General features: G+C 40.9%; 1 protein-coding gene across 1 annotated transcript in view; it reads left to right on the top strand.

The window, feature by feature from the left end:
* Positions 1-26793, top strand: part of FAM13C (family with sequence similarity 13 member C) — a 794386-nt gene that overhangs the window by 146459 nt on the left and 621134 nt on the right. The window contains exon 2 of the mRNA XM_078642967.1: positions 21749-21805. Within this exon, the coding sequence (XP_078499093.1) occupies positions 21749-21805 (57 nt within the window). The remainder of the gene's footprint in view (positions 1-21748; positions 21806-26793) is intronic.

Below are 26793 nucleotides of genomic sequence, written 5' to 3' on the forward strand. Positions count from 1 at the left end.
AAATAATGACCATAACAAATATATTGCAATAATAATAACTCGTTTTATGCTTGATTTTAGGAAATCTTTTAATATTGGTGCATGCATGTTGCGAGTGCCTTAACCAGCCACGCAAATTTGCTCCTAAATGCTCTTTAAGGTTTTTAATGAAAGTACATTCAGGTGCTCTCTTCTCTGTTGTTAGAAGGCTTTGGCTGCCATCCAAGATCACAGGGAGACCATCTGGGATTTAAGTTAATGTTTTGGTTTGAGAAGTGTGCATGTTTAGAACAAAGAGCTTTGCATAATTTTGAATAGGACAGAAACGTGCAAGGTAAAGATAGGTCAACTTTTCTCACTAATTGGAACCAACCTGTAACCAGAACTTGAACACAAATAATGTTTTTTTGGTCAGGGAAATGTTAAATTTTTAGGCAAATCTACCTCCTACTTTAATCTGATTAGATGGGATATATGTTTGATTAGATCTGAATGAATCACAAGTCCAGCGGTATTGCTATCAGACATGGAAGTGAACCTAATACTCTTTGTAAATCATTGACTTTTGAAGCTAGAGGGAGAGATCTGGGAAATGGCCAGGATGCTGCCCAGATGTTGTATTGGATATTGTATTGAATGCTGCTTGGAATGATGCCAAAGGGAGACGCAAAAGCCTGGATTTTTCACTGGCACTTTTCTCTCTCACTTGAATGGAGTATCTGTAGCTAAGGACCATAGAAAAGTTGCATTCCATGAAAGTGACTGAATTATTTTTATAGTATGTGAATAGCCTGGAATGACCAGATCATACCAGTATACCATCAATTGTTAGGATATGTGGAATGTGAGTGTGTTAGCTACTTCAGAGCTGCCCTTGTTTTAGATTGTTTTTATCATTACTAACCAAATCACTAACATCTGATTTAGAACACGAATGAAGACTAGTTAATATAGCATCTTAGTTGCTAGTGAGAAAACCAATTAATGAAAAGATCTTAAATTTAAATGACAAATATGTCATCATTTTTATGTTTAATTGTGTTCTGTTTATTAATTAGTATAATTTGTATGATTTATTTTGTAATAATGGTACATCTCTTTAATTATACAGTTAATTTAAACCGTAACATACAAACATCATATTGATACTTAATAAAACTTAAGGATTAAAAAAATGGTATACACATTTATGAAATCTGGCAATACGAAATAAATGTCAATTCCAAAAGCAGCATTTCAGGTTGATGGCAATATATCACAATTAGCCGTTTAGTCCAAAAGGGAAGTGTATAGTATAAACAACAATAGCAAAAGTGTCACAATGCTTATTACTGATGGTTAACTTTCTTCAACGTTCATTTGTGCAATAAGAATAGAACTTGTCAGTTTCTTAGTGCTGGGCATTATGCAGTGCATTTAAAATAATGTTAGCAAACTTCCCATCCCTTGCTAGAACTTGGGCTGAATTATTACTGAAGCACACATCAGATGCTTCCCTGCAATGTCTCAGTAACATTTCCCAATAAGCTGGGACCAGTAGACGTCGGGGATCATTGGCAAGATGATGGCAACAACATAGCAGATGTAACCAGGGCTCATGTGGATAATTGCAGAGCCTACAAGTTAGCTGACCAGTCCTCCGAGGCCACAGCGGGTTAAAGTAATGAATTGGAAGGGCTAACAGCCTCATACAAATAATTTTATTACGAGTCTGTGATTGGAGAGAGTAATTGAAATATGGTTGAGGTTTTCTCTTGATATCGAGGCATCCAGAACTGTAGAGAGTGTTTTTTGGGAAGCCAAGCAATATCTCTCTCGAATGATACTAGAGTAATTTGGCTTTTTATCGTTTTTTTCCACGTTGACAGGGTAATAATTGGATTAGAGAAGTTTATGATTTCAATCTTCAATGTGGAAATGGCCAAGTGCAACTGTCTGTACCAAGGAGCGACTTCGTCCGTGAACACTGATTGCAATTGTTCTTTCATGGATTACATAATGGTACATCAAATACGCGTACTAATCATATTTAGATCTTTTTAAGATGCGGGTAGCGGATACCTCTCTACATATATATCAATGTAGTTGTTTGCCTCTTTTTAGAGTATATTATTCCCAGTCTATAATTTTTCACCTATTAACCTGTGAGTCTTTTAACAATTATAATGCCTTGACCAGTTGTTATACATTATATACATATCTATTTAGGGATATACCCCTTTGATTTGCTATCCCAAAGACTAGAATAGGCAGCAATGACGTAATACTCTCCTGAGTACAAAAACTTGGCTGGGATGTGCTTTATTCCTAATAGGGCTATTTAGGATCACAAAGAGATATCAAGAAGACTGAGTGGTCATTGGTGTTTGACTAGTTGTAACAGTCTCAAACTTTGTGTTTTTTTATGCAGGATCAGGCTGTAGGTTGATGTCCCAAATCAATTTGCAATTCTCAGTTTTAAATGTTATTGGGATGAATTTGACAAATGGTCAGCAATTAGGATATTTCGCTTGGTGGCCTGCAGCAAAAAAGCAACTGTGTATGATTTATTGAGGGCTTATATGATGCTGTGGACTATGAGTTTCTTGAAAGTACACATTGGCTTTATTTCAGACTTTGGTGAGGTTTAAATGTGATTTATAAATGACTGGTCTCCTCTTCCGATACAAAACACAGATGTCAAACAAACTACTAGAGTGAATGGAGTTCTGCTTGGAAGAAAATACACATACCATCCATGTTATCTCCTCCAACAGAGACCACAATTAAACTTGAAATGAATTCCTGCTCTTAGCTTCCACAACTGTCATTTTACCAAAATCATACTACTGGCCAAAATTCATTGAGTGTCCTAGCAAATTAGCCCAGTGAGCAAGGCATATTTTGTATGGGTATTCAAACAGAAATGGCGCTGCAAACACTAAATATATTGGTTACTTAGCCACAAGATTGAGATATAATTCTGAAGGGGAGAACATTTTAATAACCAATTCTTCAAGGTATAGTTTCACCTACATGTCCTGATGGCCTAGTGGCTGCTGCTTCATGGTGCAGAGAGAAACTAGAAGGATGGCAGATGGAAAGGCGCATGCTGTGAGTAGTGATAGAGAGTCATCATTATTTTCTGCCTTGTGCTCCAGCTGTGCGCTCAGCTTTCATCACTGCCCTCAGTCTCTACTCTATCAAGGTCACAATGAGAGCCTCAGCTTCTGCCTAGGTCCTTATACAAAGACAGGGCCACATTCTGATCCCTGTGCAAGAGATTTTGCACAAGGACCAGAATTATAAGTAGTGTGATAATTATTACATGTTTTCAATTTTCCCTTGATAAATCCCAGCAGGTAAATCTCATCAGAAATTCATTAGGGCAAAAAGCCTAAAAAGGTGCACAATTCTGTTGTTAAATACCAATCCCACATTCTATCACTAATTTATTTTCAAGTTAACCTCAAATTATAAGGTATTTACCATGCCAAATAGGGACTGTGATAAATAATCCACCATTTTCTTCCCAGCTTGTAATGAGGGCCTAATGACCAAAAGTGCATTTGCCAGTGCAGTGAATAAGTAGCTATTTTGAGTGCTAGTGATGAGGCAAGGTGTTGTTACTGCCTGGAAAGAGAAGGCAGGTATCTTTAAAGCCAATCCACGCTCTCCTTCTGTGTCTGAAGCCACATTATTGTTTGAGAAACTGGGGTTTATTCAAGCAGATCATAGCATAAACAAAGTGAATGGGGTCACAGGCATTAATGGTGATTACAGTGTAATGGAATGCTTACCCATCACATTTGTATCTATTCTTGTAAGGGGTTGGTGGTGCACAAACATTCTTGTGCATGTGTCCAATGTTGTAAGTGACTCAGGGTATGGAGAAAACTGTAATTTCAGGATTTACAAATGCAGGCATGAATATCATTAGTCAATGCATAGGGCATAAGTGCAGAATCCTTAATGATGCAACTGCTGGTTTCCATCCAGAGGAACCAGATGCTTTGGGTTTTAAAATGTTCACCTGTTATGGTGGTTTGCGCAGTTCAGTTTATCAGTTCCCATTGCTTCTCATCTAAAGTCTGAATATATGTCTGTTTCATTGTTTCTATGATCCTGAGTAAAAGTAAAACAAGGTCTAGACCCTTATTTCAAGTTAACATAAAAAGATGTTTACCAAGCAGAAGGGAAGCGAAAGAGCCCCAAGTAGTCATATTAATTTTTCCTAGGCTATTGAACCCACTGGTAATAAAACCTATTACTTCTGTAACAGAGAATGTTGGGGTATATTTCTGTGCTAATTGTATCTGAAGACCTTATTCAGAACGGTGCAGACAGGTACTGTGTCACAAAAACGACAGGCACCCTTTACCGCTATAACATATGCATTAAGATACAATATACAAGTGTTATTACCCACACTACCCTCTAAAACTAAGCCTAAACTGGCCAACCTCACTACCTACCACTGGCTACGTATTAAAAGTTATAAGCCACAACTTTGGTGGACTGTTTAGCCTTGGATAAAGCCAGCAAGATCCCTTGGCTGGCCTACATTAAAACAATGTTTACAAGACTAGGGCGCCCTGAGCTTTATTCTTCCTCGGACTGTATCAAGAGAGAGGACGTGAGTTGGACTAAAACTAGTCTTTTAAATATGTTAGTATTGGAAAGGGAGGAGCAGGAATTGAAGAAACCCCTTGTAAAAGCTAATCATGTATTAGTAACCTCTCCTACACTTGAGCCTTATCTAAAATTAGTAACTAGACCCTTCCATCGGTGTCTTTTGATCAGATTTCGTTTTAATTTAATCCACTTAACATTGGGGGTTTTTCCAACATGGGGTAAACCAGAAAATTCTAACCCCTGCAAGTGTGATAGCTTTTCTGCACAAGACACTTTACATTTTATTATGTTCTGCGAGCACTATTCAGACATTCAGGAAAAAAATGTGTTGCCTATTCTGAGGGAGGCGGGGTTCATACAGGTTAGGCCTGCCCTCATTTATCTGCAGATGCTAAGTAGTGCCCGTGATATATTCCATGTTGCAAGTTTTTTAGTGCTGTGGTACGGATTAAGACTAAGAGTTTATGTGCCCCGAATATCCTTGTCTGATTTTATTCTTTTATAAGGAGACTTTATGCGTAATCTTATGATCTGTTCCCCTGCACTAGATGAATTTATAGGATTTTAAAGTTTTGATGTATAATGTCTATTGTATATATGATATGAATTGTTTGTACCTGTGTCTTTTTATGATTTTAAATAATCGAATAAATGTGTTTTGACTGACTGACTGACACAACTTTGGTGTGTTCACAGTAGGTACCCTACAGACTTGTGCTACCCAGGAAGAGCTTAATTCTATTGTTGTCCAGGTCCATGAGGATCTTTTTTTAAAGCATAAAGGCTATTTTATTGCAAAAAGTAAATACCCATGATCAATTCCGGCTACAAAGCTGCCGCCTGGTATAATACTTCCTGCCGTAAGGCTTATAGGAGCTTAGCAGTGGCAGTTAGGTCCAAAGATAGAGAGACATTTGCAAGGCCAGGGCTGCATATAAGGCTGCTCAACATCGTGCCAAAAAGGACTGGGATGAACAACATTGGGCGGAATTGCTCAATGCATGTTCGGGAACAAATATGACTGCTTTTGGCACTTGGTTAAGTGGGGCAGAGGGCCACCCAGTAAGGTGCCCATGAACCACGTAGAGCCAGACCAGTGGGTTTCTTATTTTTTAGCACAGTTTGCAAGTGTTGGAGATACACTAGACCAGTTTGAACTGCCTACCTTTACTTCCACTTTACATTTTAGCAAGAAAGAAGTGGAAAATGCACTACTTTTAGTCCCAAGAGGTAGGGCACCGGGGCCGATTGCATTCCCACTGACCTGTTCCTCCATGATATAGACATGTGGGCATTATACATTCAGCTTCTTGCGAATGCCATCGCTAATAGAGCACCTATGCCCGCCACCTGAGCAGGAGCAATAATCCTTCCCATCCACAAAAAAGGGGATTACTCCCTACCTGGGAACTACAGGCCAATAAGCCTTATTGATTGCATTCAAAAGGTGTCAGCAAGGCTGGTATTGGGTAGAATCCAGAAATGGTTGGAAGAACGTGTAATCCTATCCCATCTCCAGGCGGGGTTCCGGCCCTGCACCAGCACTGTAGATCAGGTGCTAAGGCTCATCCTCGTATACTGGCGTACCATAGTACTAGGGAGAGGTACAATCTATGCAGCATTTGTCGACCTCAAGTCGGCATTTGACTTCGTCCCCGCATTAGGATGTGGTGTAGTTTCTTGAAGATTGGTATGCCGCTGGATATTTTGGCTTTACTGATTAAGTTGCACACTGACAATTTTGCGCAGGTGAGATGGGATGCGTGGGGCAATACTACCGACAAGTTTCCAGTCGAGAAGGGGGTGAGACAAGGGTGCGTCGTAGCACCCACCCTCTTTTCAATATATATTAATGGGGTAGTGCAGTACTTTGAGAACTTTCCTACGGATGCACCATCCCTGGCTGGATCTAAGATCCCCCTATTAATGTTTGCAGACAACACCCTTATTCTTTCTAAGACGAGACAGGGCCTCCAAAGTGCCCTCACGAGGTTTGAGGAGTTTTGTGAGGATCATGATCTCGTTAATGTCGATAAAACTAAATATATGGTCCTACAAAGCAATAAGAATACTGTGGGTGCTGTCAAAATGAAGGGTGGAACTTTAGAGCAAACGGAGACCTTTTCTTATTTAGGAGTTACATTTGATAAAAAATTAGCTGGAAGCCCCAAATAGACCTGCTCACTGTTAAGCACGCGCAACTGTCTGGTGCTCTGCTGAAGGAGCAGAGATTATCACACACCAAACCAATTGCTCCTGTGCTACACATTTATACCTCCAAAATTGGCGCCTCGATCCTATATGGGGCAGAGTTGTGGGGTTATGCCAACCTGGACCCTTTGGTGGTAGCGCAGAATACATTTTTGATGTCCATAATTGGCCTCCCGCAGTCTACCCCGCTACTATCCCTATATTTGGATCTGGGTTGCCATTCAGTTAGAGACGTGGCACACTATAGGCCAGTTGCCTACTTGAGGAGGCTTTAGGTGACACCTGAGCTATCACACTATGCACTGGCCCTGTTAGAAGTTAGAGAACTGGACGTCTCCAGGAAAATTCTGTGGCTACTGTGTGTTAGAAATATACTCAGCGAGAAGGGGATGAGCCGCCTCTGGACAGCACCTGCCGAAAGTACATTTCCATCTAAAACCGAGTTAAAGGCAGCGTACTGGAACATGAAAGTCATGAGGTGGTTCCCAGCCAACATTAACCCCTCTCTGTCTAAATGGTTACTTGACAGCAAGCATGAGGCTTCTTATGAGGGTTACTGGGATCTAATCACCACGCCCAGAGACAGGAAACTGTATCATCAGTTTAGGGTGGGCTCGATTGCCACAAATGCTTTGATCAACAAATGGTGCGCTTCCAATAATAGTAACTGTCCCTTTTGTGATGATAAGAAGGAATCAGTGGCACACATTTTTTTTGCCTGCCCATTGTACCATAAACGCAGGTCCTAATGGTTGAAACCCATCTGTTCAAACATGGGGACCAGGTCCAGCAGCGAGGCATTCAGGATCTTAAAAACATCTATGGAAGGTCCCATAGTCATCGCTGTTGCAAAGTTCCTGGGCTGGGTATGGGTGATCCATTGCAAAGCAAGAACGACTGGGTAAATGTTCACGCCTATGTTTTGTAGGCTTATACCAACAATCTAGCACTATGCACTTTATTGTATGATGTTGCCCCTAATGGTGATCAATGAAGGGTGGTTCTGCAGAAAGTAGTGTTGTTGGGGTGAGATTTAGTGTTTTTAAGGTATTTATTGTAATATCATGACATTTTAGGGTGATTGTTTTAAATCTAGTCAAATATTTTTTTAATGTATGTTGGACACCCTCTGTTCTTATTCCCTTGTATGTTGTTCAGACTTTTATGATTTTTTTAAATCGAAATAAAGTTAGTGATTGTCTGACTGAGTATCAAGTTTCTAGATCTTGTTCCTTTTATATAAGCAATTACTGGCAATACTAGTTACCATGATTACCCAGTAGCCTCTATGTTCACAGGCCACAGAGAACTGCTATAGCACTCAAACCCAAAGTTCCTTATTGTTCTCTATCGCCAGTTATTGCAGTTTTTAGGACAGAGGTTAAGGGGGTTATTCAGAGTACAGTGGTCCTGGGACCGCCATACTCGTGCTGGCGGCCTGACAACCACCGCCCCTGCGTGTCTGCCTGCTGTATTCCGAGTGTGACAGTCAGACTACTACATGACGACCGCCTCCCCGGGATCCTGGTTCCCATGGCAGAGGCAGTGTGGAAACGGGCAGGAATATGCTGGCGGTGTTGATTCCAGCTTTATTTTTTAAGAAAGAAACCCCCGATAAATATTTCTCAGGCCCAGGGGCCAGGGGGAAAAGAAAAAACAACAACATCAAAAGTGCTCCCGCCAAACCTATATCTATTATCTGGTGTGGCCTACAACCCGGGCTGTCCTGCAATAATCAATCTTACCATACACGAGAGTACAAACTATAATTATTTTTATTTATCATTTTCTTTTTGATAAGATCTCTATTTATAAAAATGTAAACTAACTTGTAATGAACATTTCATTTTTTGTCTTAATTAACATGTACAAAACATATTCATTACAGATAAAAGACAGAAAAAAACATGTACATTCACCCTTATCATACATATGTAGTGTCCCCAAGCAATTCATCCTCACCCCAAAAAATTTCACCTAACATACCACACGCTGACAGTCAATACAATCACACAAAAAAGGAAGCCCTCTACTCCAACTATGACATACACCAATGACAGGGTAGTGGACTGAGCATACCACTATTTGGTCCACTATGGTGTTGTCCTTTTAGAGATTCCCAGCAATCTGGCACCACTGAGCATATTCAGAGGTGAATTTCCACCACCCATTTCATTGCGGTGAGCCCGCCATAAAAAGGGTGGCAGACATGCAAGTAAGGCTGCCCTAACAAGGACCCTGGGCTAATTTGCCTATGGAGGTGCTTGCGGGTGGGCACATGTTGTGCCCCCTATATCTGCATTAGGCACTATTGCGCCAATTATGCTCTCCTATGAGTCTAACAGACCGCCATTATGACACTGCTGCCGCACCACCCGCCCGGCTGGATTCAACACGGAATCCGGCGGGCAGGTGCACCACGGGGTTGGCGGTCTGCCTGGGAGCACAGTGTTGGTGGTCCTCGTAATCGGCCCCTACGTCAACAATATCTCTTTGAGGATCCCATGAAGAAAAACTTACAACACATTCCTTGATGCAACAATCCCCAGAAAATAAATATGCCTAATTTTATTTGGGCAAGGAAAGGTACTAGTGGATGGACTATTATTTTATTAACTTTCACAAAGAAGGTTATACGAATAATAGCGAACTGATTTGGTCTATGGAAAAGAGTCAGGGAAAGAGAAATGGTATTTCACCAAAGGTTACTCATAAAATAGAAAAAGACCAAGAAAACCATTGAAAGTCAAAAATATGTTAGAATAACTTAATCATTAGCTGCCCCCATTAAATTCCCACATCTTTATTGCTCACAAATAGAAGAGGAACTCAAACACAAACCTGATCTGTATACCACAAAATGTAATACTACTTCTAAAAATCATTATTAAAAAAACTATAATGAATGGCTAATGGCAAATCACAATAATTCATCTTCATGTTCTACATTAAGGGCACATTTGAAAAGCTGGCTTTAAGCTTTTTACCAGACAATAAAAGCTAAACATAAATCTTTGAAAGACTAAAACTCAACAAAGAAAGGAAGAGCAAGTGAGCAGGAAATTACAGGGATTGAACTAAATCCATATTATTTTAAAGATAAGTTCTCTTCCAGTCCCACGTCAATATCTGCATTATGAATTAGCGAGTCAGTGGAAGAGTGTTACATTCTGCTTTTTCAGATCAGCCTTTCTGGAGAACAGTTAAATATATAATTGGATCTGGGGTAATAAACATTATCTGAAGTGTGAAACAGCAGGAAAAGAAACTATTTGTGAATGCTCTGTGTTCTGCCCTAACTAAATAAATCAATGGAAATTGACTTGGATAAATTCCTCTTTGACTTTTAGTTCAAATGTGAGGAACATAAGAATTTTATTAGTTGATTTAAAAATAGATTAGTACCCAGGTATCTACTCTTAGAAGAAGGGGAAATCTTAGTTATCCACTCCTAGAAAATACCAAATCAGTATACACGTGAGCAGGACAGGAAGATGTGGTGCATAAAATACTGAGACCTCAATTTTCTATGTCTTTGCTTGGGTGCTCAGACAATGCAAAGCGGCGCAAATGATAGCATCTAACAATCTTCAAGCTCTAACGTGTATCAGCCTGAAACCTGACGTCTATACAGTATCTAAACACTTTGCACAGTGAAGGGCCGACCCTTTACTGATGCATTCAAATGGGGCATGCCTTGGGCAGACCAGCACATTAACCCCTAAGCAAAAACCATAGCAACTATAATGGCCTGGTCTGACCTGGTGTCAAAAAACGAATGCTAAGTTAAACCAGGCACAAATTAGGGTGCAAGCTATATTTGACATATAGAACCTACATGTGACGTCTGTTTTATGTAACAGAACACATTTGATGAGCCATTTCCTTCTAGTATTGTTTTTGCAGGAATTTGAGCTGTAGGGTATAAACTTCAAGTGCCTTGCCTACCTTAGACAGTGGTAAATGGTTTCCTCTGCCCAACATCGTAATGAGGCCCTTAATTGTAATTCTGATCATGTGGTATTGCCTCATTTGCCCATGTGAAAAAAATACATAGGAATTACAACAAACATGGCAAAAATTAGGGAATTAGTACGTATGAGGGCAATCACCTGTCATGATGCAACTTATCCAGTTGCTACACATTTTCAAACACAACATAACAGCAACCGTGATCTTTTATGATTTTTCTGTTTAGATCAAATTGGGAAAGATGAGAGAGGAGGACACTGGGTGAGGAAATTGAGGCAGATGGAATCAAAATATATTATTACTTTAGAGACCATGGGTGAAAGATCGACATATATTTGTTTCCCTTTCTTACCGGTAATTGCAATATTTTTAGAAATAGTAGGATTGAAATTAATTGAGGGATAACAGAAATTCAGTATGATGAGATTTGATTCAACCATTGGAAAGGGACAACTAACAAATATATGGTTAATTTATGTATTGGAAGAAGTCATTCATAGGTATGTAGGCCCATTCAGGGCACAATTGTGAGCTGTGTGAAAATATATCATGCCTTACCCTTTCCTATGTCAATATAAGACTTGATTAAGTGTAAGGGATTTATTTATTGACAAGACATTGCCATATCTCATCCGTTCAAAAATATCATATGAATTTATAATGAGTTTGACAACCTTTGGAAAAAGAAAAAATTGTCAAATGAAACACACGATTAATTTTATAGATTATTCTGAGAGTGCTATTCCTTTGTGGTTATTAATATTAAGATGATAATATATACTGCTGCCAAATATCACCATGTGTTCATACGTACTTGAGATGCAAAACGTTTTTTTATGTTAAGTGCTCAAATACAACACATTTCATGTGATATTTATATAAAAAGAAATATGGCACAGATCGCATTGGCATTCGGAATAGGCACAGCCGAAATGTGTTTGCGAGAGATATGCATGTGTATATATGTATTTAATTGGCTAAAGTCCCGCCCAAGTGGGCGCACGGCATCCTGGTACTGATAGTCCATCAAATGGTTGCCTGAGCTTTTGTGTAACTTTTTCTCCAGTGGGCTCCGCCCACTCTTGTAACTTCAAACCCAGTGGAAAAATAAAATAAAATAAAGTCCATATTGTCCCATGTGGGTAAAAGGTGTAGAAGGATGCTGGCAAACTCCTCAATCATTTTCCAACACCGAGACCTCCTGATGTCCTGGTGGTGCCTGCTGTTGCCTGCACCAACCATTTGTTGGACTATCAGTACCAGGATGCTGTGCGCCCACTTGGGCGGGACTTTCATCAAATAAATGCAGTAACAATCCCAGTCACTCTTGCTTTCATTAATTTGCCACTGACGTAGAGCACAGCAGTTATAGTTAGCTGAGCTAACTATAGCTCGAACCCCCGCATTGCATGGTTTATGACCTCACACATTACATCAGTCATGAGATGGTCCGTGACATCACTCTTGACATCATACAGTGACTCTGACTGGTTCTAAAAAGTTCATGAGTGTTAAATATATATATACCCCAAGGCCTATTGATAAATCTGTGGTCGTGTGAGTGCCTGTATGTATGATTTAGTGGGTGCGTGACTGACTGTATAAGAGTGAATATACGTATCTCAGTGAATGTATAGATGAGTGACTAATATGTGTGAATGTCTGTATTAATCGGTTGGTGTGTAAGTGGATGTATGGGTTGGTGAGTAGGTTCATGAGTGGCTGTATTGGTTATTGATTGGTTGTCTGAGTACCTGTATGGGTATATGAGTGTCTGTGTGGGTAGGTGAGGCAGTGTGTGTCTGCATGCATGGATGAGTGAGTCAGTGGCTGTATAGGTTTGCGAGTGCATCTCTGAAGGGCTGTATGGGTGATTGAGTGTGCGTATGGCTGTATCGGTGAGTGGATGGATGTGTCAGTGGTATATGGGTGAGTAACTGCATATGTGAAAGGCAGTATAGGTGAGTGTTGGAGTACATAAGTGACTGTGTGAGTGAGTGATTGTGAGAGTGGCTGTATGGGTGAGTGTGTGCTTGTGCCAGTGACTGTATAGGTGAGTGAGTATGTGTTAGTATCTGTATGAATAAGTGAGTTGGTGTGTGTATAACTGTATAAGTCAAAAAGTGGCAGTGTGATTGACTCGATGGTTGAATAACTAGGTGTGTGAGTAGCTGTTTGGGTGGCTGAGTGTGTGTGTGAGTGGCGGTTTAGCTGTATGAGTAGATATATCAGTGACTTTATTAGTGAGTGAGTTGGTGTATGAGTGGTTGTATGGGTGACTGAATGGATGTCTGTATAGACCTATGAATCAGTGAGTGGGTATTTAAGCACTGGTATGGATGTGTTAATGGTTTCAAGAATGGTAGTGTGGAAGTTGGAGTGGGTGTATGAAAGGTGACACTGAGGTGTGAATGGGTGCGTCAGAGATTTTGTGGATGATGTCATCAGTGATGTCATCAGTCCATGTGATCAGTGATGTAATATGTGAAGTCATAAGCAGTGCATTGCAGGGGCACGAGTTATAGTTAGCTCAGCTAACTGTAACTGCTGAATTTCTCTGGTTTTGTATGAGTTAAATGTCAGCCTAACTATAACGTCCCTGTAACAATAGTTTTTTCACTGAATTTCAAAGGTTTTTTAAATGCCTAATCCTCACTATAATGTCCCTGTATCCTTTAGTTTTTTCATTGAATTTCTAAGGTTTTTCGAATTCTATTTCCCAACTATAATGTCCATGTAAACTGTGAATATTTTATTGAATTGTTAAGGTTTTTAAATTGTATTTTCTATCTAAAATGGTTCTATACAAGGTATTTTTATAAGCTTGTATTTTCTTCAGTGGATCAACTAGCGTTTTTCTTTACTTTACATTTTTTATATTCGCGACTATGTTGCGATCCCCGTGAACACTTTGCAAAAACAAAAAACAAAAGCAGACATTCAATGACCCCCAACACATCCAAAAATAATATGTGAAAAAAATCTATGTTTAACATTGCCCTACACATATTACTCTATACGTACTTCTTACAAAGCATGTTTAAACTCATATTTTGTACAGAGTTTCTTTAAAAAAACATATTGAAGACATATTCTTTGTTTTCGCTGTTATTTGGGACTTCGTGATGAGGTCGTTAACTTCGACGATTATGCCTTTTCCATAAAGTCAAAACACATATATGCACACATATTACAGTGTTTTCCACATTACGAGTTCATTACTGTACACTTCAAACTCATGTTTTTCTAGTGTATCTCTAGAACAACCATCTCTAAAACCTATTTCCCGTTTTCGAGGTGAGGCTGGAAATCGCGATGATGTCTGTAATCGTGATTCCCAGGGTTACGTCGCGAAAGCAAAAGCAGAAATTCAATAGCCACCACGTCATTAGCAAATTATAATTGTATATTAATTCTAACCATTTCAGTAGATAACTCACAATATAATTAACTCTATAAGAGTATTTATCAAAATCGCTATGACAATTTTTCCACCAATATTCGCAGCACCGTTGCTAGTCATGATGTCCCTGCGATGGTACATGGGGGGGTGCGCTAGTTGTCGTGGTGTTATAGCAAATATCATGCACGATTAAAAAATATATATTTTGGACACATAACTTGTGTCACTAACACCCCCAATTTTTAAACATGGGGTCAGAGTACCTCTACTCTGCCCCCTTATGTTAGATTTTTCAGAAATGTTCAGCCCGGGGAACCGTTGTTCCCAATAGATAAAATGATGGGCACAACGTTCTATTCAGTTTGCGTCCAGCCAATCAGAGCATTCCCATTGGCTCATGCATTCGGAATTCATCACAAAACCACTGCAAAATATCCGCGTACAGAGATATCACGATAACTGATATTTCTCAACTACTACTGAACAAATATACACCACATCAGCAAAAGGCACTTCCTTGAACCAACATCTACTTCCCTGCCAAATTTGGTGTAAGTCCATTCAGCGGTTCGGGCTGTAGCTGTGGCTAAATGTTCCTACGGGAATTAACAATTCAAACGCAACCTTATTTTGCGGCCCAAATTCTCTATCCCCATCCTCACAAGTTCCGCTGCGATTGCAGTGACGATTGAAGTACTGGAGAAATTTGACCGACTTGGTCCTGCCGATGAAGTATGCGCCGCCCCACAAAAGAAGCACCAGAGTTCTCAAACAGGGCTCAGAATGGAATATATATATATATATAAATATTCCAGGATAGGTGTCAGAGGTGTTTCGGCACTGATGTGCCTTTGTCAAACAATCACAAATATAAGGACAACAATGGGTTTAAGTGTGACACGTAATGAAAAAAAAATAAAAGATAGACATAGTACATTCCTCCAATCTAATGGCAACGAACAATCCAATGCAATATCCTCAAGTAATCCTAACAAATGCAAAAGTTTACCATGCAAAGAGGACTTCTTTCAAACTTCCATTTTGGGGAAAGTGTGAATAGACATAGCCAATTAAATATTTTAAATATTATATATTTTAAAAATCTTACCCGTATAAATCCAATAGCTCACTAACAAAAAAATAAAAAACTAACCACAAATAAAAATCATTATCCATTTACTCAAAAACGTTTTAATACAACGACAAGAATTAATAATTTATGTATACAGTAAAAGCTCATATTTGGTAAATATTAAAACATAAAAAACATTAAACAGTACAACACACTTAAAACATAACAATAAATCAATGAAAACGATATTAGTTCCACCAACATTATTAAAATAAAAATATTTAACAGCGAAATATGAAAAAAAGTAAAAACATTATACTTGTACCATTTCATCCCTGTCAATGGCATTTTGAACATCGCAATATTCTTATGATGATATTCCTGCATCGCAATATTCTAAACTCAATCTTTTGTCCAAACAGCACAAAACATAGCAGCTCAAATAACGACACATCATAGTCAGAGCAAAACAAAATGCAGCAGAAAAATAATGCACAAATATTATTGACAAACACCATCTTCACAAATCTGCTTAATTTATACAGTTGTAAAATATGTTTGCACCAAGCAATCCCTTACTTAATGATAAAGACGTGGAATAGCACCAGTACAAAATGTGTTGTGAACCAGCCCTCACTGTAAGACACTTCCTTGAGGGAAAGAGGCATTCACACTGTTGGTAAAATTCTATAGTATTGTTATGATGCTTTTGTTTCTGATCTGTTTGTGGGCACACAGTTGCACAGCTATCTGTGATCCGTCAATCCTGTTGAGTCTCTGGCACATTTTCGGGCTCATAAGGGTGAAAAAGGAAACAGTGGAATCTAGTAGGCCTTAAGTGGGTTAAAACAATGCTTCAACCTTATTATTGACTGAGACACAGATCTTTATGATTTAGAACATGTTTGTCAGATTCTCCTGGTGCGTTAATCAAGTTACATCAGCCTGTGGGTAGAAAAAGAATGTGATGTATCATACGCAGGGACACTTTTTACATATTTTCTGGGTAGGTAACCACTTTTTTTGGCAATATTTGTACATAAGTTATCTACAAACTGTGATCAACTTTGACATAATATGATTTTTGTTTTCTCTTTTGACTCCTTTGGCTATATCTAATACATTTTTTATACTGTTTAGTAAACTATAATATATATTCATATGATCAGAGTCATGAGCAAATGGGAGGCAGATATGGAAGGCAAGATCAAAGACAGTGAAGTACGTTCCAAGGGATATAATGAAAAATATATTTAACTGTATTCTTTACAAATATCTGATGAGAGCAGACTTTATTCCTAGAATGAAGTACACCGTACATCAGGCATATTAACTTAAGTGCTCCAGATATGATGTGGAACTTTCTAAGTTATGGTACATGTGGCTGTAGGTTAGTGGTATTAATACAACTTGACGAAATAACATCCATTGCCATCTTTCTGGTTTCCTGAGTTGGGTACAGGTCAGGACCGCAAACTTATTCCACCTGCAAACAATACCTGCTGAAAGTAATCTCTGAGCCCTGTTCAGATTTTTAGCTTTAGGATAAGTTTTAGCTAGATGAAAAATTGCCACGCGTTTGGGGACACTACCATTCCTCTTAATGTAGAGAAATGAGTGATTGTAAAAAGAATCGCAAGGCTACTATTAGCGGTGTGCTATCCGACTGGTCGGAATACGACTGGATAATAGGAGGGGACTACAACGCGGTACTGGATCTCTCTCTTGACAGATCCCATCCTCCCCTGCACGCAACAGATAGCAAAAAACAAGCGGAAGCGCTAGCACACTGGGCGGACAGCTGGGACATGTCTGACGTTTGGAGAATCAAGCATACACACCACAGAGAATACACGTTTTACTCCCCACCCCAAAAGTTACACACCAGGATAGATGGCATCTTCTGCTCCAACACTTTGTTGGGATCAATTGAATCTGCCACTCACATGGGGAAGACGTTCTCTGATTATAACCCGGTAGAGCTAACAATGCAATGGGGAAGGATTCCAACTCCGATACCGACATGGCGTCTGCCGCTGGGATTGCTGGAGGATACAGTTTTTAGGTCCACACTGTCAGACGCCATCACAAAGTTCTTTACTAATAACGCAAACATGGCTAGCTCCAGGCAGATAGAGTGGGACGCTTTTAAGGCGACCATACGCGGAGTGGCGATGGGTACGAAGGTGGGTATCAAAAAATCAGTGGTGCAGAAGCTTAGGGACGTAGAGGGTAGACTGGCGATGATGGAAAGTGAGGCAGCGGGTACGAAGGACCACCTTACACAACTTCAAGAGGCCCATATCCAACACGCAGCACTGCTAGAGGAACTGAGGGTAATCAACTATAGAGAATATACAAGCAGGCAACACACTCAGGCTGATAGGTCGAGACCTTTACTGGCACGTTTAGTGCGCAACGCACCTGTGGGCACCCCTATAGTAGAGGTGAATGATCGGCATGGGACGACAGTTCGGACACAACTAGACATAAACGCCACATTCAAAGATTATTACACAGAACTATACGGACCACACACACCGCTGTTGGACACGGACTTCGAGTCCTTCATGACTGACCTACCTATCCCACAACTAACGACAGTGCAACAAGAAGACCTAGCGCGACCCATCACGACCGCTGAAATAATACAGGCCATTAGAGCACTGCCACGAAACAAAACCCCCGGGACTGACGGCTTACCAGCCGAGTTCTATGTGGCATATATCGATATACTTGCTCCGCAATTACAAGTTCTATACCGGGAATCGATGGAGTCCAGTACTTTGCCACCCACGACACTACAGGCACTGATAGTTTCCCTTTTGAAAACCGGTAGGGACGGACTACAACTGGCGAATTACAGACCGTTGTCACTGCTGAACACGGACTACAAAATCCTTAGTAAGATATTAGCGACACGACTGGCCCAATATATACCATCCCTTATACACTCGGACGAATGTGGCTTCGTACCCGGCCGGAGTACGGCGCTGAATCTAAGGAGATTAAGTCAGATAATACTACATGAGGAAGCGAAGAGCAGTGCAGAGGGATGTATATCTCTAGATCTAAAGCAGGCTTTTGACGCACTGCGGTGGGATTATATGTTCGCAGCGTTGACTAAATTTGGAATACCGCCTGACTATATAGCTTGGGTAAACCTACTATATCTATATCCAACGGCACGTGTTCGCACTAACAAATGTGTCTCCGGACAATTTAGGATAGCTAAGGGCACACGCCAGGGCTGTCCACTATCGCCACTGCTGTTCATATTGGCTTTAAAACCTCTACTACATAAGCTCTGGACTCTCGCATTACTGAGAGGGATACGGAGAAACTTGGTGACGCACATAGTGTCGGCCTATGCAGACGACATAATACTATACATAAAGGATATGTCGGGCTGCCTTGACCCCCTGCCGGAGATATTCAACGACTTCCGAGTAATATCGGGCCTTATGATCAATGAAACTAAATCGTACGGCTACTGTTTTAACACCACTATGAGAGACACTCAACTACAGTTCCCTCCGTATGGGTTCCAGATGTCACCCATAACATTTAAATATCTAGGGATACAAATTTACCGGGACGCCCAGGACCTCCTGGATGGTAATTTGGGGAAAGCGCTCACTACCCTTAGGACACAAGTGCAGTTCTGGAATACACTACCACTGTCTGTAGCAGGGAGGGTGGCAATCTCAAAGATGGTGGTACTGCCCCGGATGATATATTACTTTACGAATCTACCACTCCTAGTCCCGATACGCATTTTCAAATCACTGGACACATTATTGACGGACCTGATATGGGGGTCGGGAAGACGGCGTATCAGCCTCGCCAAGTTACAGTTGCCGACCGCCCAGGGAGGTATGGGAGTCCCAGATATGGCTGCGTATGGGTACGCTTGCCAACTCCAGTGGCTGACCTACTGGATGGCAGGTCGTAACCTCCACGATCTGGATATGTCTGCGACAGATAGGGATAGTGGTCGTATACACAGACTATTGTTACCAAAGGTTAAGGTTCCCAGCTCGGCGCCGCACCTACTTAAACTTGCAATCAGATGCTGGAAGAAAGCTATCAAATACACGACTGCGGCGACCTCTTATGCGCCCACTATACCTTTATTGAGGCTCCCACTTGGGATGGGTACGCTATCAGAACGCAAACTCAGAAAATGGCATGACGCAGGCGTTCTGCAAATAGGAGACTTTTTTGCAGATGGAACCCTCATGACGCATGCGGACTTTGCACGTACACATCAGATCCCCCGAACGTTATTCTTATTACATGCACGAGTCGCACACTATATCACCACGACTTGGGCACCAGCCGGTGCAGAGCCGCCCACGAACTCCCTGCTTACAATGCAATATTTAATGGGGACAGGCAGTCACTTGACGAAATGGCTAACGAGTGGCATTAGAACTGGCAGGGCAATATCGCTACAACCCACCTGTGACCGCTGGGAGACAGAAATATGGGCCAGACACTTAGAGACAAGGAATTGGAGAAGGTCCTGAAGTTCCCTAAAAAGGTGTCACGGAATCCCAAATTTAAATTTATCTAAATAATGATTGTACACAGAGCATACCTAACCCTTCACCAGCTACATGCCATGTTCCCCGAAACGGCAGACACATGCCCCCGATGCTGGGCTGAAGACGCTGGTCTCCTACACATGTTGTGGGACTGCCCCAAACTGGGTTATTACTGGGGAATGGTACACAAGATTCTGACAACGGTTGCACCTACAAGGCCCTACTCCTCTCCGGCATATAGCATATTAGGACTGGGCCCCACCGAAAAGAAGAAAAGCACAGCCACTCGCTTCATAGATTTGGCCCTTCTCTTGGCAAAAAGGACCCTTACGATGAGGTGGAAATCAGCTAGGCCACCGGACCCTGAGGAATGGCACAGGGAGGTGCTGCGATGGGGGAGGGCGGAGGAAAAAGAGCAGCAGAGGGAGGAGCGCAGGGGTCTCCGCAAAACCCACATCTCGTTGGAATGGAATGCCATACTGTTAGAATTTGAAATGGGCACTGAAGGTGGACTGGGTTAGACGACTGCTGGTGAGACTAAGGCCCTAATGTATCACCCCCTCTCCCCTTTTACTCCCGCCCTGCTCACCCTGTGCCTTCTTCCCCACCTTTCCCCCCCTACTGTTTTTTTTCCCTACAACCAACCAGACCGCACGTATCTCTACCGGACGCACATGGAAGGGTGCAGAAGTCGATACCATTGAGACAGTCAATACTGGGATGTAAGTAACGTTAGCAGAAGGTATAGCAAATATTACCGAATTGGGTACTGCGAACAAGGTACAACGCAACACGTATGGACGACCTTAAAAGTGCTAGGGAAGTTGAGGGAGGGGGGATCTTGAGTTATAAGGGAACTACGAAAAATAAAAAAGCTGCAATGAAATGTATACAGTACAAATATATATGCGTATGACCTGTAATGTGATATGGGTACTATGTAACAAATATAGTAAATGTTGGTGTAATGTTGCAGCACTAATAAAAAAAATTTTTTTTTTAAAAATCGCAAGGGAAGAGACACATCCCAGTGGCTCAGGTAGGATGTGATGATGCAAGTTTGGAGGAGTAGACTGGGGAGATAGATCTGAGAGACTTGGATAACAAATCCTGACTCAGAAATACATTACTGAAGCAGGGATGTGAAATCCTATTTGCTGACTACCTTTGCTCTAATGATCTTTCAGTATGTGTTCTGCTTCTCTCTAAATACCCCAATATATTCTGATCATTACTCATTATTCGTGAACAGATTATTGCATGATGATGTCAATATTCCATCAGATGTGCTTCGAGAATTATGGTATATTGCTCTCTGCTTCTTTTGTTGACTCTTTGGTAAAAGTCAATTCTATGTCACATTTTACTTTAAATGTGTTAAAATATAAATGCATTTACATGTGTGTGTATTTTTGTAAGTATACGTAGTATTTAAGCAGATGTGCAGAATGTATTTTGCCATTTATTACCATTCTTCAGTATTAGGAGCGACTATGACTCAGGAAAGGCTCACGATACTTCTCACTCCCTCAATATTATTCATAAATAGAAATTTACACTTTGTGTAGCTACATATATGGTTTCACGCTGTGGTATTTTTCCATGTGTATTTGTTTTAAAAAATTGCTCAACTAAAACCAAAATTGATGGATTAACTTTTGTGCAGTAACCGAACATTAGATTTAGGAGATATCACAGTTATTGATGTTTGCACTGAAGTAATCAATAAATGTATGAATATGAGTTTATAAGTACAGTATCTGTGGGAGAGACAGCGAGAGATATGTCATATATATATATATATATATATATATACATGCACATAAATAGTTATGAATATAGCGAAATGTAAATACATAATCCTCGTGAATTTTATTTTGTTTGCTGTTTAGAGGATAATTGGATTAATAATAGCATGGCACTGATATTTGATTACACATTCTCCAGGTGTGAAGAAGATCTAGATGACATTCAAGAAGATGACACGTCTAGCTCCATGCACAGGTAGAAAGCACTGCATGCAATAGACTTTCAATGTATGCATTTCTGTTGTGCAACACCTTAGCTCTCAATGTGATAGAATGAGCCTGAGATGCTTCATTATTGTCAGAGTCTTAAACAGAATTCAGACAGCAGTGTTATTTCATTTTCTACTGTTAGTCAGATTGTTATTCCATTCTCAGACCTTATATAAATGTTATAACTGTGGGGCTCAGTCCTACACAACAAGAGCAAGAGTATATGACAGCTGTTTAGTCTTCAGCACTGGGCAATATATTTAAAAAAAATGTATAAGAAAGATTGATTTGCAGCATGAAACCAAATGATTTCCAAGGAGCATGTAACCCTGGAAGGACTCTGATTCTAAGATGTGTTAGCCTTGAAAAAAATTCCTTTACACCCCTAAACTCATAGGGCTTGATTATGAGTCTAGTAGTCCACGGACCCCCAGACTCGTGAAGGCGCATCAGTGGCAGTCTTCCGACCACCCTATTACAATCAGGGAAGCCGGACTGCTATTGCCCTGCCGGAGCCGCTATTCCCTGGTGCAGGTGTGACGGTGCAGAGGCAGCAATATGCTTGGCGGGACCACCGCATCCTGCCAAGCATATTGCAACTTTACTTTCCCCACGGTTTTCATGGCAGTTTCTCTTCCATGAAAAACCGTGACAGAGACAAAACAAAGGGAGCCCTACAGGGCCCCTTGTTGCCTCTGGGCCATGGGATGCATGCAGGGGGACACAACATGTGCCCTCCTGTGAGCATGCACCCCAGTTCCTGCATGGCATGGACTTTACAGTCCATGCCATGGATAGAAACCGTTTTTGGCGTTCCCAGTGCAGAGGTCATTTTCTGAGGCACCAGCGTAGGAACGTAAAAAAAAAAAGCTCGCCAGACACAAGAAACACTAGTAATCTGGTCGGCAGCCCAACCTCGATTTTGGCGGTGCGGTGGCTGGACGGACCCAGTGCTGCACCGCCAAACTCGTAATCAAGCCTATAGTGTTTAGTGTTTACTACAATAATGGGGAGGTGCAGATCCCCATGCATGTTTGACCGGTGCTATTCTCTAAAATAGTGATGACCAATAGAATCCTATTTCAGTAATTTAACTCAATCCAAAGACAACCAAACTTGTCTTATGCAGTGTTTGAAACTTCCTTTGGTATGTCAATTATAGCACTCATAGCTAACCTGATTTTGTATTTCATTTCCAAAAATCAGCATAAAGAATGCCAGCATATAAATAGAATGTATTGAGCTTTACAACCAACTAGGTTCATTAGTTAGTCATGAGAAAGGCCCATTAAACGTAGAAATGGGCCAAAACATGTTGACCTTAAAGGTGCAAAAAGAAATGATGTGATAAAAACAAGAAACAAACAATTAAGAATTATATGAAATGCCAGTTGAATAAATACACAGCAATATATGTGGCAAACACAAGCACCATAGGAACATATTACCGTAACACTGCCAGACTGAAACGTTACAATATTTATATTATAATGTTGTTGTTCATTCACGTTTATAACCCATAAAACAAGCAAACAAGGTTGCATGAATATATTTAAAAAATAACATATTTAGGAAATGTACCTGAACTGTGACAATCAATTAAGTTAAAATATTGTAAGACATAGTAGGTTTCAAATTTGAATTTAAAAACAACCTGCAGAATATTAGACCAAGCCAGCTATCTTGTTTCTAATACGCCATGTTTTCAGTAAAAATCTAAATATGGCAAATTCATAAAAAACATTTTTCAGGGCTTACAATATGCTGGATAAAAAAAATGATAGGTGGGTCTCTGTTTCTACAGCAACTGAAGATGAAAGACAAAGTGCTGAGGAATATGTGTGGTTAGACCAATTACAGCAGAAGCCAGCTAAGGGTAAAACGTCTAGTGTAAATTTCATTTAAAATGCTTAAGCTACTGTCATTCTCAAATGTCATTGTCTGCTTGAAATCTAAGAATGATTTAATTAGCCCCCTCCCCCAAGGGTGCCTGCCATCCATCTTTCTGTAACATATGTCCAAAATTTTGCTTTCAACACTTTGAGGCAACTGGGAGATATGGAACCTGGATCAGACCAATAATCTGCCAGATCTAGCAGATTTAGCCAATATTTAATATTTTTGATCTAAGGGTTATTGGATGCATTATCATATCAATAATTTCTGGTAGGGCTAGATATGGGTCTAAGGCATTATTGGACCAAATATGAATCCAATGCAAGAGGGGATAGGATTAGTTATATCATACTGCACATCTTCTACCACCCCCGCAGGCCAGAATGACACATTCACTGACCTCCTCATGGAAATCATTACGGATAAGGTTTCCCCCCACTCCAATGACATTTTTCTCAGTGACTTTAATCTGCACTGGAATGACCCCAATGACTCCCAGGTCAATGCCTTCAAAGTCTTCTACGCTGACCAATCACTCACTCAAGCCTGCACGAAAGGCTCCACGCTGGATTGGATCATCGCAAAGGCATTGGCGGTCAAGCTTAATTCAATAGATCTGTGTGACTGGTCAGACAACCATGCCATCACCTTCCTAATACCGGACTACTGCATGAAAAGGCCACGGCAACCTGTGAAACTGAAACGCTGACTCAGAGACACTAAGAGCCTTGACCTCGAGAAGCTGACTGCTCACTGTGAAAATGAGCTACACTTTCCACCTCGAATATATCTTAGGTCAACGGCCCTACAGAGGACTACAACTCGACTATGTTTAACATAATTGATGATCTGGCCCCATTAAAGCTCAAAAGGTCCCAAATCAAAGACAAAAACAGCTGGTTCAGCGGACCCATCAAAAACGAAAGGAGAGCTCTCCGACTTACAGAAAGAAACTGGAGACAGCCCCCCTCAGCCTCCCAACTTAAACTTCTCCATCAGTCCAGAAATACTTACAACAGGGACATTCTCAAATCCAAAAAAGAGTTCTTCAGATCAGAACTGGAAAACACAAAGAACAGACCCCACAAGCTCCTTGAAATAGTCAAACACCAATCTTACAAACTACCTAAATCTTCCAAAGATACTAAAAAATCCCTAATAACCTGTGAAGCGTTATCGTCCTTCTTTACAACCAAAATTAACTCTCTAGGAAAGAAACTTAATTCCGCCTCTAACTTCCCACCTCCTCTTACCGGGACCCATCTCTCCTCTCTTCCCCACCCAGTCGACACCCAAAAATCAAGCTCACTGGTCCAACTTCGAACTATATGATGACCACTCCATCTTGAAAATTCTATCCTCCTTAAAACAGAATACCCACTTCAACGACCCTCTCCCCTCCAACTGTTTGGCAGCAACCTCCTCATTCATCATTCCTGCTTGGACTAAAATTATCAATGCCTCCTTTCTTCAAGGTTCCATACTTGACTCCCTGGAAACCGGGCAAGTCATCCCCATCCTAACAAAAAAACACTCTGAATCCTGCAATTCCAGACAGCTTCAGACCAATTTCCAATATTCCTCGTCCTGCAAAAGTGCTGGAGAAATGTGTGCAGCTTCAAATAAACCAAAATATCGCTAAATTCAACTTGCTTGACAAATTCCAATCTGGTTTCAGGTCTGGGCCTTGCACTGAAATCACTATTCTTCACATTGTAGATGACCCTCTCCAAGCTCTTGACCAATGCAAAACCTGTCTCTTGATCCTACTGGATCTATCTTCAGTATTCAACATAGTCAACCATGAGAAACTACTTGAACGCCTCGAACACAGGATGGGTCTAGGAGGTACCGTCATTAAATGGTTTGGTTCCTTCCTCCAGAACCGCTCCCAGAGATTCTTAGACAACGGTATCCTACCTGCTCCTTCCCCGATAACAATCGGTGTCCCTCAAGGCTTTACTCTGTCCCCTACCCTCTTCAATCTCTACCTTGAATCGTTAGCTCAAATACTCTGCACTGCCAACCTATCCGTCCATATGTACGCCAAAGATACTCAGATCTACATAAAAATCTCATCTCTACAGGAGATTACCCATCTGAATAAAGCCCTAAATTTGGAACTCCATCCCAGCAGACATCAGAACAATCCCGTCCTTCAATAAATTAAAAATGTGCCTTAAAGCCCTCCTCCTCAACTCCATCTGACTCATCACAGCCAAAACCGAGGCTTCCTCAGATCTCCTGAACTACCTCATCAATGCATGCAACAAGACCACCCCAACTCTACTACTACCTCTAGAATTTGCAGCACCATTGAACTACCTCTACAATTGCAGGCAACAAAACCTCCTCAATACTCTACTACTACCTCAAGAATTTGAAGCACCCGTGGACTTACGAGCTTTTGCTTGAGACTGCTTTATTAAATATCTCCACTGAAACACTGCTGTAAAGCGCTCCGATACCCCCGGGTCAGGATAGCGCTATATAAAACTCCAAAAATAAATAAATAAATGTTCCTTGTCATCTCCCCCCCTAAAACACCAATGACATCCTGGAATGGACTAACTCGATCACAGCACTTAACCTCCATTAGCACCCATTAGTACGTGGACATTAGTCTGCGTACCATTACTACGCAATCGCTACAATGCATGCGATGTAGCAACATGTAGCCTTTAGGAAGCAAGTTCTTACATCACATGCATTGTTACAACGCATGCATAGTCGTGAGGGGTTGTCCATTTACAGGAAGAGGGGCTGCTGCGTGAGCCTGCCCTCTGGACTCCTTATTCTGCCTGCCCACGACAGAGGAAGCCGGAGGAAGCAGGAAGGGGGAAAAGATTGGAACCAAGCGTGGAGGTGAAAAGAGGAACCATGAGGAGAGAGAGGTAAGAGGGGCTGTGTAGGATCGTGCAGGGTTGTGTACTTATGTTTGTGTAGTGTGGAGTAGTTTCAGGGGTTTTGCAGGGTAGTGTACTTGTGTTTGGGTAGTATAGAGTAGTGTAAGGTTGTACAGGGTAGTGTGTGGTAGTAGGGACAGGACTCGGGTAGGGGCAGGGTCGTGCTGGGGGT

Source organism: Lissotriton helveticus, chromosome 5_1, assembly GCF_964261635.1.
Source record: "Lissotriton helveticus chromosome 5_1, aLisHel1.1, whole genome shotgun sequence".
In the NCBI taxonomy this organism is placed as follows: domain Eukaryota; kingdom Metazoa; phylum Chordata; class Amphibia; order Caudata; family Salamandridae; genus Lissotriton; species Lissotriton helveticus.